The following is a 12,730-nucleotide window of genomic DNA, read 5'->3' on the forward strand; positions in this document are numbered from 1 at the left end:
GCCTTACGTGGAAGAAGTTGTGGTCGCAAATACTCAACATACACGCATAAACACACAGTTATGCACGGAGACGAGGTTCAGAGTATGTAAAAAGATGAATTTACTTCATGCTGTGAGAGAAGGCAAGAAAAAACGTTTTTGGGCGGCTGGCCACGGAATGCACAGCTGAAGAGAGGAGAGAAAATAGGACAAGGACGACGAATGGAGAACAGGCCTGCACATGAACGTAAAAAAAAAGTAGGAAGTGATTCAATGCTCCCCCTAAAAAAAACGAAAAAAAAAAACAGAAGAGAGACGTTATAATCAAGGTGGAGGCGGCAATGCTGCCTCCTCCTTGGCTACTCTGCTTTCTGCTTTCTTGCGTTGATGTGAATTTTGCGTGTATCACACCTTCTTCATTCTGCCGATTACCCCCGATTTCTGCTCCTGTTCGCTCTCTTTTCTCTCCCCACCCCGCCTTTTCCTCTCCTTTCAATAGCCATATGTGGTGCTATATGCTCGTGCTTTATTTTTTTTTTCTATTTGCTCCCCTCTCTTTTTTTTGCTGAGCGCTAGTAATCCCCTCTCCCTCTTTCAGGCTTCGCTCGCTCTCTCTTCATTGCCTGGGTAGCAAACACACACACACACACACACACGCGTAAACAGACGTGTGCGTGTGTGCTACCCGAGTTTTTTTTTCGCTTGTCATCGTCATTTGCTCTTCAGATGGGGGTAGGGAAGGGACAAGACGGCCACATGAGCATGTCTGCTTGCTTGTTTCCGCTCGAAGAAGCTGCACCTCCCTCTTCCCGCCGCCGACTTCTTTTCCACTTACTGAAGACGAAGGCGCACGCATACTCAAACACGGAACCCTCTCCCCTGCAAAATGAAGAATGGACGACGTAGAACGAAAGAAAACGGAAAAGGAGCGAATCGGGTGATTCATGCCATAAGTCAGATCGAAAAGAGTAACATGCAAGCACATAAATGCCCTCCCCACTTTTCCCTTCCCCCCGTTCGCGCAACTGCTGTGTCGCGAGATACGGGAAAAAGGGGTGAGCTCGAGGTCGTAGAAAACAAACAAGAACGAAGACGTGTGCGTGTTCCCTCAAACCAGATAGTTTCCTGTGACTCCCCTTGTGCCCCTCACTCATATGATCAGGTGGTGGCGGTGGCGGTGGGGGCGCAGGGCACAGTGCCCCGTAGCCGCCGCGTCTTGTGTCCAAGACACGCACGTTTTGCGTGCCGCCCACCCCTGTTGTGTGCCTTTATGCAGCAGTGGCGTCTTTGTTTCTCAAAAGATATGTCTGCGCGCCTGGCTACAGCGCCCACCTCACTTCTGCTGCGGGCCTTTGTGTGCTTCTGCATGGTGTCCCTTCCTCTACTTGGACTCCGTCCCCCCGCTACTGCCTTCTCTTTTCCCCTTTCTCCCACTCCGCGCCAGCTCTGTTACCGCCCCGTCACATGCATGCAGCCTTGACAGTGAAGTGTCCTTTTCTACCAAAAATTCAAGAGAGGTCCGTGTAACTGCTCTGTGCCCTCCCCCTTCCTGTCTTCTTTGTTTTTTCTCTCGTCTCGCGCAGTATCTCGCAGAGAGCACTCGAACTCCACGTTCTTTTTCCCTTTTTTTCTTTCCTCTTCACTCTCCGTCGGCAATCATGGCGAACAAGAAGTCCTTCTACAACCAGGAGTACAGCAAGCACGTCGGTGCAGTGATCTTATTCATCGTCTCCTTCGTGACGGCGACATTTACGGTCTGCGGCACCCCTCTGGGTATGCTGATGATCCGCTCGTGGGGAGAGGACCTTTCGGGCTCTAGTGCTGAACTGGAGCTCAATCCGTGCTTCACGCTGTGGGGTTTGCACAGCGACTGCTCGAAGCCTGATTACTCGCTTCGCATCACGGACTCGCCCATTGTCAACTGCTCTGACATGCATGTCCGCTTCGAGGCGGCTGAGGCGTTCAGCATTTTGGCCATCTTCTCTCTTGTCGGTCTCTTCGGCGCGTCCTGGTACATGATCTGCGGCTCCAAGATCAAGAAGGCTGTGATGTTGCTCGCCGTCTTCGCCATCGGCTCCACGACTGTGCCATGGGCGATTGTTACCGCGTTCTACTACACTCCCTTCTGCGGCCTAGATTTCCTGACCAACACGCATACCCGCTTCGGCGCCGGCTACGCGCTGCTGGTTACCTCGTTCGTGCTGCAGATTGTCGGCCTCATCCTGTTCGTCATCTTTGAGCCGGACACCTCGAAGAAGAGGCCGGAGGAGAACGAGAAGCGCGCCGCGTCTGAAGTCTGGTCCAGCACCGCGTCTGCGTTGCGCTAAAGCGAGTGAGCGAAGGGGAGAGAAGGATAGCGCGCTCGAGGAGAAAGGATGCCATGCTTTCACGCGCAGACAGACATGCATCGGTAGTCGTCTTCACCGCTTTTTGTGGCGGTCTGTGCGCGCGTATGTGTGTGTGTTTGTGTCATTGTCGCATCCCTCATCAGCCTCTTTCCACAGCCCTCACCCCCATCCCCTTGATGACGCTGCTCGGACGCGAGAGACGACGTGAATGGAGAGGGGTGGCGGTGGCTCTGAAGAAGGCGAAGTAACACACGCTCACACAGGTGCATACAGCTCCGTCCCCTAAAGGGGCGCGGATGCGCGAAGGCAGGTTAACGCGCGCGATACTATGTGCAGTGGGGCGGAGCGACTCCAGCACCTTTACCTGAGGAGAGAAAAAGAGGACAAGGTGGTGAGATGAAATATGGCAGTGTGTACGGATGCTCATGTGTGCGCTTCCTCTCGATGCGCTCACTCACACGGGCACCATGCCCAGAAAAGAGTACAAGTACTCGAGCAGTGGCGGATGCAGGGCGCGCCGACTAGGTAGGGTGGATAGACCAGAGAGAGGTAAAGGGATGGGGGATGGGATGGGGTAGGGTGGGATGAGAGGAGCTGTGCCCTTTCCTGTAGCTCGTACTTGACGAAAGCTGTCGCTCACTCTCGCTTGTGTTTGCGCGCTTTCTATCCATCCACGGCCTGCTTCTTCGAGGAAACCTGCGCCCCGTTTCGAGTGTGGTGCTTTAACCCTCTTATATCCTTTTTTTTTTGCTGTTTGCTTCTGCTCTCGGTTAGAGGCAACAGCCGTGCATCACACACACACACACACACACGACAAGTGCGCACACAGACAGAAAGCATCGCCCCCGCTGATTTCGCGACACGCTGGCCTAGTGGCCGCTGCTCAAATCTTGCCCGCTCCTTTTTTTTGTTTCTTCTCTGTGTTCACGGCTGCACGTTGGTGGTCACTTCTAAAATGCATTATATGTTGTTAGTGGGTGATACGCTAATCTGTGCGTGTGCTTCTGGTTCCTGTTTCCCTCCCACTTCTCGCGTTTTCATTGCGTGCGGCAACATTGCACACCCCTCCCTCCCCCTACCTCCGTACCACCACTGCCACTTTCTCCTCTCCGCCTCTTTCCATTTCTTCCGTTCTTAGTCTTGCGCGCTTGTTTTCCCAGGCGCCCTTCCTCTCTCCCCCGCTTTCCATCTATATGGTGTTTTGTTCTTTGTACGTGTAGTGTAACGTAGCTTGAAAAGAAAAAGAAACCAAGAGTAATAAGGACAGCAAGAGTGGACACGCGCAAGTGATGATGGGATAGTTTGTCATCTTCCGTTGGTCTGTGTGCGGTTGGTCATGTGAGATGGCCGTATTCTTATCCGCTCTCTCCCTCTCTCCACGGCCCACTCTCTACTCTCCTTTCCTCCAACAAAGTCATCTCATACGAAGAAGAGATGAGGGGAAGGTAGTGAGGGTGCGTAGTGGTGTGGCGGAGTAGTTGAGTAACTGGCACTGCGGGCGGGGCAGGGAGGACAAGCTCCCCATGCCTACACACGCACGCAGACTCAGACGCCGAGCAGAGCCGTTCAAATGCCCCCGTGCGTGTGTGCGCTAAGTTGAAAAAGCATAATAAAACGAGTGATCGGAACGGGGACGATATGACAACGAGCAGCGTCGCACACGCGCGAAGACCAGAAAGCAGAGGTCCGCTGGCGTTACAGAGTAGTGGTGATGGCGAAAACACCATGAGCTGATAACGTCTCCCACTCAAGATGAGATGAGGAGCGGGAGGACAGGAAAGAGGAAGCCTAAAAAAAGCGAAACACAGAATGAGGTGGCGCATGGCGAGGGAAGAAAGATGCGAAGCGTTGTGAAAGCCAAGGAGGAGGCGAGCAATCAAGCGTTCCCGATACAGAAGCGAGGAGGAGGAAAGCAGCCGGTGGGAGAGAGGGGGGGGGGGGAAGCTGAGCGGAGCTCACAGGGAAGAAAGCGGAGGTATGGATGGCGAGAAGGGCTCCCCAGTCCTTGCTTCCTACCGCCGCCGTCTTCCTCCATCACCGCTACCTCCGTGCTCTATCCCTCCCTGCATTTTCTACTTTGCTCAATGTTTTCCTCTTTCACGTAACCCGCACCCGCACCCGCACCCCCAACCCTGTCGTAGCCACGATTCCCGTCCTCTCTTTTTAAAGTTTCTTCTCAGTCTTTGTTTTTTTTTTTTTCTGTCCCTCTTGCTTCTCCGTTCTATATAAAGGCGAAAAAAACGAGGAGGTCTACGCACGGCCATAGACGGGCCCCTCCACCACTCCCCCTATCGGTACCTCCACCGGGCCACTGCGTACGGCAAACAATTCGTAGGAATCAGAAAAGAAAACGCTCTTCCATGAAAGCAAGCACAAGCAGCACGGCGTCCGAGTCCGCACTACCGAGACGTGTTCCGGTGTGCACATGCGAATCTGTATTTGCGTGCACGTGTACACCAGAACCCTTTGTTCTGCGTATGCGTCTCTCTCGTTTTCGCGCTTGTGAACGGGTCAGGGGGAAGAGGCGCGTACGAAAAGGGCAGAGCTGCAGCCTGCGCGTCTGTTGTGTGCACTCACGCCACCGCTGCTGTGACGGAACAGGGGGCGAGTGTGGCTCGTTGCTTCCTTCCCTTCTGCCCCCTTGCAAAAAGCAAAGTGGAGGCGAGCGAGGCAAGGTATCGTTTGTCTCTCCCTCAGCAGCTCGCAGGGGGAGGGAGAGAGGGGGCCAGAAATGTTTGCAGCGGTCGTCCGCACGCGCCGCTGTTGCCTCTCCCACCGCAGCGCTGTTCCATATTTTTCGAGGTTTCGTCATTCCTCTTTTACCGTTCCCTCGACTGCCTCTCTCGCTCTCCCTCTCTCCCACACCTGCACTTGCTTGCGCACATGTGTCTGCATGCTGCTACACCGGCGTTAACCGTGTCCTGCACATTTTCTTTTTTTTTTCGCATCCCTTCCTTCGGATTGTCGTCTACGTGTCTCCTTCCTCGTGCCTCGCCGCTCTGTGCGACTCCGCAGAAGCTGCACAGGAAGTCCATTGCATCCACGTACAAACAAGCCCGCAAGCATCTTGTTTCCGTTATACTTTGATTCGTCATTACAGTTGTATCTTCACCGACCTCCCCGCCGCGCCTGTCTTTTTCCCTTCTTCAACTGCCCTTTCCTACCGTCTTCGACCATGTCCGCGCTTCCGCAGCTCTACATTCAGTGCAACCCGCTCCTCGACGTGTCTGCCCCTGTCGATGACGCGTTCTTAGAGAAGTACAAGGTGCAGAAGACGTCTGCCTGTCTGATGGAGGAGATCCATAAGGGCATCTTCGAGGAGCTAGAGCAGCACCCCAACGTGACCTACGTCCCCGGCGGCTCTGGCCTCAACACCGCCCGCGTGGCGCAGTGGATCGCGCAGGCCCCCAAGAGCAGCTTCGTCAACTACGTTGGCTGCGCCTCGGACGACAAGTACGGCAAAATACTCAAGGAAGCCGCGGAGAAGGACGGTGTGAACATGCACCTTGAGTACACAACAAAGGCTCCCACCGGCTCGTGCGCCGTGTGCATCTCAGGCAAGGATCGCTCGCTGGTGGCGAACTTGTCTGCAGCGAATTTGCTCTCCGCGGATCACATGCACAGCAGCGATGTCGTTGAGACGCTGAAGGGCTGCCAGCTCTACTACCTCACCGGCTTCACGCTGACGATCGACGTGAACTACGTGCTTCAGGTGGCGGAGGCGGCCCGTGCATCGGGTGGGCAGTTCATGATGAACCTCTCCGCCCCCTTCGTGCTGCAGTACTTCACGGAGAGCTTCAACAAGGCCGCGCCGTACCTCGACGTCATCTTTGGTAACGAGGTCGAGGCTAAGGCACTCGCGGACGCCATGAAGTGGAACCCCGCCAGCACCCACGAGTTGGCTAAAAAGGCAGCGATGGAGCTGCCGTACAGCGGCACTCGCGACCGCCTCGTCGTCTTCACGCAGGGCAGCCAACCGACGGTGTACGCCACCCGCAGTGGCAAGACCGGCTCAGTCACGGTGCAGCCCATCGCGCAGGACAGCATTGTGGACCTGAACGGCGCCGGTGACGCCTTCGTTGGCGGCTTCCTTGCCGCGTACGCAATGAGCTGCAGCATCGAGCGGTGCTGCGAGGTGGGCAATTACGCCGCCGGTGTCATCATCCAGCACAACGGCTGCACCTATCCCGAGAAGCCGTCCATCTCTCCGTGAATGTGAGGGGCATCGTTTTATCTGGAGCTAAGAGGGAGCGGCGAGGCCCCTGCGGTGCACATCCACACATCGCAGCATATGCCGAGCCTTCCCTTGCTTCACTTGCGCTTTTGTTTGTGGCCCTCTCGTCTGCCACGAAACACCTCCTCCGCTCCCCCCTCCCTTCGCGCCTTTGTGGAGTGGCACAGGGCATAACAGTCAGATCGCAAAGGTCGGCTGCTAAGCTAAAAGGAATAGGCCGAATAATGGAGTATACACCGAAGGAAAACGGTGTGTGTGTGTGACTCTTTCCTGACTCTCCGCCTTCTCTCACTTCCGCCGTCGATCAGCGCATACTACGGTGTGCCGCCACAGCCACGCACCAAACTCACGTACACACTCATGCACGCACATGCGAAGTGACACGGTTCTTTCCACGCGCATGGTGTTCATGCGGCCTGCTTTACCCCCTTCCCTCTACCCCTTCTCGCACAGGAGCGTCTGTAGATGCCACGGAGTGCGTGGTGGTACGCCCGCCGAGCAGTAGCTTGCGGTTGAGGGCCTTGGCTGCGCATCTGTTTTCTTTGTTTGTCGAAGTAGTGTAGTTGGGCCGGGGCGCCCACGTGTGCGTGTGCCCGTGAATGAAAGCGCTTAAGGACAAGGTGTCGCCGCCATTTTCTTTTGTGACTCTCTCACGTGCATTCGCGTACCTGCCCACTTGAAGTCCCTTAGAGAGGCAACGGTCAAGTTGACGACCCACACTAAAGCACACGTAGACACCTACATCTGTGCCAATAGGACGGCTGAAACCGGAGAGAGTGGGAACGGGTGAGCCTATTTTTTATTTTTAGCAATGTGCGTCTATTCTCTGCCACAGTGCATTTCACTGAGTGCCTCTCGATAACCCCCCCAGGCCCTGCCACAGGCCCCCATCCGCGTCGTGCGATGCAGAGCGAGAGACACGCCAGTGCAGCAATGCGCCCGGCTCAGCCGTCGGAGCACCACCCCCCTGCCTCGAGCACCGCACACCCACCCGCGCCCCGCAGGTCGCCTCACAGCCGCTCCCCCACTATGCCGGGCGCCACCGGGTGCATTCTCTCCTCAGGGGTGGGTGGGTGGCTCCCCACACCCCCGTACGCAGTGCGGGGGCCGGGGGTGGGATACACGCTCGAGCCACGCTGACGCTTCGCCTACCATATGGGTGGCGCAAGCCTGTGCACTGCCGCAGGTCGCTCCGCCGCAGCGCCATCCAGGGCCCGACCGCCGGCGTCAGTGGGGCGGTACATCGCTCTGACCTCCCCGCGTGGCAGGTGCTTCACCGCGCCACCACCAGAGGCGGCTCGGCATTGGGCAGGGGGAGAGACGAAGGAGGGGCTGCGTGGCCTCCCCAGACAGAGTGGGGGCACTGGGCCCTGAGATGCCACGCGCTGCGGCATCGCCCCGCCCCCCCCCCCACTGTCATCCGGGTGAGGACTACTGAGTCTAGCAAGCAACAAAAAAGACACGCATGCGGTGGGAAGGTGGCTGCTTCGCGTATGCGGCTTTGAGCGGCAATGCTTCCGGGCCATTACCGACAAGGTAAGAGATGGATACCGAGAGATCGCGGAGGCAGCATCACCGTGTTCAGTGCCCCCATGCCCCCACACTGCACGCCAACGCACACACGCATGCCGCTCAATCAAGCTTGTGCCGACTGACTGGTGTGGGGCTAGCTCCCTTTTACATGCCCATCCATCTTTTCCGTCTCTGCCTGGTACACACTCTCAACGCTCCCTCCCTCTTCCCCACATAGGCTGACCATTCAGAGCGTGCATCGAGGACACCACCTAGCTCCACATACTGCACCCCCGCCCTTTTTGTCGCTTCCCCGGTGTGCCTCTCGTGTGTGGTGCCCATCCCGTTGCCCCTCCCCTTCTTTTCCCCCGCCCTCGCCCCCTTGACACGCTCAGTGCCTTTCTCCTCGTCGCTCCATACCGCAGACACTCGAGCGAGGGCTGCGACAAGGGCAGCAACGCAAGAGCCGCCGCACTCTCCTCTTTCGTCGCCTGAGGAGGCTCAGTGTTCGCTAGCTCACACGCGGAGATCACGCACGAAACACAGACATCCACACAAGTGCAGACGCACTTCCCCCTCAAAAAGGGGGAAAACGGAAGAGAAATCGTTCACGCATCTCAATTCGCTCTTTCCTCCTTTTTCCCTCTCTTTTTTCTGGTGTCTTTTTTTTTTGTTGTTGCCTCGGCTTGTCTTGCTCTCATCGTGAACGCCAGAGTACTTTATCTCCCTTTCCCTCCCTCTTTCCGGTGTCCTTTCTCTGTTTCTCTGCTTCTCTGTCTCGCTCGCTTCTCTTCCGTTCTCTAGTTCCCAACGACTTCTTTTGGGGATTTGCCTCCGCAGCTCCTCCGCGACTCTCCCGTCCATATTCGTCGCCTCTGCCGCTTCTCTCTCGGGTGTCCTCAGTAGCTGCCAACGAGGCCAACTAGAGAGAGCACACGTACACACACGTGCACACACGAAGCTCAGCTGCCATACATCTGCTCCGCTAATGTACTCATGGCAACACGCAAGTCAGCAGACACCAATGGAGTGAGATCTAGAGCGAAGCCGCCGCCTTTGCCGTTGTGCAAACGTGGTCGGAATTCTCCGTCATCTTGTCTATCTTCCGTCTCTCAACCTCCCGTTCTGTATCTTCGACATGCCTAAAAAGCATATAATTTCATTGTATGTGCAGTACAACCCACTGCCCGACATTATCGTCGACGTGGACGGGGACTTCTTGAGGGACTAGAACCTGGAGAAGGACTGCGCATACATCTACAGCCCCCAGTACCGCACTCTCTTCGAGACTATTCTGACACATCGCACTCTTCGTGTCGCGCCTGCTGGCTCTGGCCTCAACACGGCACGCGTTGCTCAGTGGGTGCGGCAACACGTGCTTCAGAAGCCAGGGCGCGTCATGTACGTGGGATCCGTGGGCAAGGACAAGCACGGCGACCAAATTTGCTCCGCCGCCGAGGCTGACGGCTTCACGATGAAGCTCGAGGTGAGCAGCGGCAAGCGGAGCGGACTGTGCGCCGTGTGCAGGGACGGCAACTCTCGCACCCTTGCCGTCCACCCGTCGTCTGCCAGCTCCCTTAGCGACGACTTTGTGAACTCTGCTGCTGTTCAAGAAGGACAGCGCTCCGCAAAGACCATATACACGACTGCGTACGCCAACGTCTTTCGTGTCCGCCAGACCTTGCAACTGATGACCAGCTCGCGTTGCCACACGCTACCTGATGGGTCCAAGCAGCTAGCAGCTATGGGCCTCTCCAACAAGCGCGTGCTCGACGACTTTGGCGAGGACCTCGTAGACGTGCTCGGAAAGCTCGACATCATCACAGGCAACCAGGAGGAGATTCACGACCTTGCCATGATGCTGCAGTGGGTTCCAAGCGAGATGTCCGACATGGAGCTGGCCAAGAAGATTGCGACGGAGACGATGCCCGACCAGCACGGTGTGCGCCGTGTCATCATGACACATGGGGTAGAGCCGATCATCTACGCCACCAGTGCGGGTGAGTCTGGTGAGGTTCCTGTGGTGGCCACCTGCGCCCACTAGGCAAAACTCATGGCGACAGACGCAGGCGATGCTTTCGCCGGTGGTTTCCTTGCCGCCATGGCAGCCAAGCCGGATGACTTGGCTTTCTGTTGCCGACTCGGCGCTCAGGCGGCAACGTTCGTGATTAATCACAGCCTCGTAACCTTGCGGACGGACGAGGCGAGTCTCGCGGAGCTGCAGGCGTGATGCCAGGGTGAAGATGCCGACTCACACGAAACAGAAGATCAAAATCGCACACGCTTGCCTCTGTTGGGTCACCACCCTCTCACACGGTGGCACAGCGTCGTGCGCCAGCCGCAACTGCGCAAAATCAGAGCCGTCATGATGCGCGTGAATTCCTTTTGTGGTGCGACGCCCTTCTTGTTGCCCTGCCTTTCTTTTCTGCCTCCAAGGACACACACGAAAAAGTGGAAGAAAAAACGAAATCGCGCGTGCCGCCTCAATCCTTCTCTCACAAAAAAATACGTAGGTGCGAATATACACACGCACAGAGACACACAGACAAAGACGTGCACCCCTTCGAGCGCGCCCACGCACGTGCAAGAAAAAAGGGGAGAGCCGTACCGAGATGGACTGCAATGTAGTGTGTGCGTGCCTGTGCGTGCAGCTCACTCTCCTCTTCTGTATGCGCTCTCTAACCCTCTTACCTTTTTCGATTTCTCCTCGACACACCCTATGGCACGCGATGATCTAACCAGACACGTCTGAAGGGCACTGCATGGGCCTTCCACGTCGAGCGTCTATTGCTGCCTACCCTATGCCCCTTCAGAACGGCAAGCTGTGTGATCTATGTGCGCCCACACACATCTGTCGGCGGCCCCCTTCGGCTTGATGTGCCCATTCCTGTGAGAGGACTGCGGGCTCAGCAGAAGGTAGAATGCCCCCCCCCCCTCCCCCGGCCGCCACAAACTCACGGCATTGTCCCACATGTCGCGGCGCATGCGGGCAAGCCATCCAGGCACGCCCCCTGTAATATCGGCGGAAACGGAAGATAATGACAGCGAGCCCACCAGACAACACGGCTGCCCTGCAACGGATCCTGAGGTTCGCTGGTGTGGACACTGCGCGCACGCGCATGCCAAGCACCGCTGGCATGTCGTGTACCGCATCTAACCGAGGCACGCGGTCGTTAGGAGAGCACGAGTGATGGAGGGGAAAGGTGCGCAGAGATGCACGCCGATCAGCCCCAGGGTGCATGGGTGCGAGGCATGAGGCATCTGCTACATCCGGCTGGGTTGGCCGATGAGGCGCAGACCCCAGAAGCATGACGAGAACACCCCGAGCTGCACCATCGAGTACTCCAGACTCTCCAGTATGGCGAGCCGTCGCACCACATTGCGGAATGCCGCTGCTTGAGGCGACTGAAGGGGGACATGTCACACAGGCAGGGTGTGCAAGGTCTCCAGAGGACCCTGGCTTGCAGCTGACCAACTGCCTCCCTAAGCTCATCCGGCATGCGCCTAGGCCAGCCCCGCTGCTACCCGCACGCCACACGCCAAGACGTTCCGCCCCTCGAGCAGGACCCCAGAGGCGGTCTGCTTGGATCAAGGCGTGCAACACAGCCGAGTCTCCACCTGGCCCCTATCGCGCAGCACGTACCCGAGGAAGGGACAAGGCAAGGACAAGCCGAGCCCGTTAGAGAGGCGTGCCCGCATTCGACAGAAGGGCGACTCGTCCATGGCGACCCGGATTCAGCTGTATCGCGGCAGAGGTGGATGCGCTGCCGTTGTATGCATCTCTTCGCTGACTTATGGGAGGATGGCGTGCTGCACGAACGGAATTGCCCCTCTCCAACACTGCCACCACACGCACACACTCACACTTGCACCTTAGCCGACGAACCGTGTTTATGATGTGGACTGCAGACGCTCGCGGAGGGAAGGGACACGAGGTTCGAGGGCAGGCGACAATAACATACCGGCGCACGTTGAACTTTCGCCCACACTTTCGAGCACCTGCACCTGCAGCTTTTATCGCTTGTGCCTGCGTGCGTGGCCTTGAAACCTGTGGTTGTGCCTCTGTGTACGCGTGTTTGCCGCTGTGGTTCCATGTGTCCCGCCGTGCGCGCGCACGTGCGCACCTGCTTCCTTCCCTCTGTCTTCACTTTCTCTTCGCAGTCATCTGTCTTTCGCGTTTTTTTTGTTTGCTCCCCCCGCCTTTCCCCTTTCTCTCTCGCTTCTTCTCAACAGGGCCGTACGCATACATATGCATCCATGCATATCATGGCAAAGGCATGCTGTGGGCAGCGGACTGCCGGCGACCAGCTCTCGCTCTCTCCCCCGAGCCTTATTCTCCGTCTTGAGGCAGCGAAGGGCCGCGCCAGGCTCGGCGGAACGTCCCGTTCCGCTTTCCTCGTTCTCTTTATTCGTCTTTGCGCGCTTTCCTCGGGAGATAGCGGCTCTGCACGATCGGGGGGACGATGAAGTGTTCGTTGCCGAGTGAAGGCGAGGTCTTTGCTCTACCTGTGACTGCTACTTGTAGTTTGCATTTTGTTCGAGAAAGCGCCCCAGTGACGTCATGGCCTCTTCTCTCTCGTTGTTTCCACTGCCCAAGCCTCCCGAGTAAGCCCCGCCCACCCGGCCCCCTTCATGCCTCCACCCTGTGAGGCAGGAA

General features: G+C 57.1%; 3 protein-coding genes across 3 annotated transcripts; all 3 read left to right on the forward strand.

Annotated features, from left to right (window-relative positions):
- Window positions 1-1,637: 1,637 nt before the first annotated feature.
- Window positions 1,638-2,306, forward strand: LDBPK_300930 (amastin-like surface protein-like protein; the record flags this gene model as incomplete). Its single annotated transcript, XM_003862758.1, has 1 exon — window positions 1,638-2,306. One exon carries the CDS (start codon window positions 1,638-1,640, stop codon window positions 2,304-2,306), a length of 669 nt encoding a protein of 222 aa, XP_003862806.1.
- A 3,196-nt stretch (window positions 2,307-5,502) lies between these two features.
- Window positions 5,503-6,540, forward strand: LDBPK_300940 (adenosine kinase, putative; the record flags this gene model as incomplete). Its single annotated transcript, XM_003862759.1, has 1 exon — window positions 5,503-6,540. One exon carries the CDS (start codon window positions 5,503-5,505, stop codon window positions 6,538-6,540), a length of 1,038 nt encoding a protein of 345 aa, XP_003862807.1.
- A 2,932-nt stretch (window positions 6,541-9,472) lies between these two features.
- Window positions 9,473-10,117, forward strand: LDBPK_300950 (adenosine kinase-like protein; the record flags this gene model as incomplete). The annotated part of the gene is made up of 1 exon (XM_003862760.1): window positions 9,473-10,117. One exon carries the CDS (start codon window positions 9,473-9,475, stop codon window positions 10,115-10,117), a length of 645 nt encoding a protein of 214 aa, XP_003862808.1.
- Between the last annotated feature and the right edge of the window lie 2,613 nt (window positions 10,118-12,730).

Source organism: Leishmania donovani, chromosome 30, assembly GCF_000227135.1.
Source record: "Leishmania donovani BPK282A1 complete genome, chromosome 30".
In the NCBI taxonomy this organism is placed as follows: domain Eukaryota; phylum Euglenozoa; class Kinetoplastea; order Trypanosomatida; family Trypanosomatidae; genus Leishmania; species Leishmania donovani.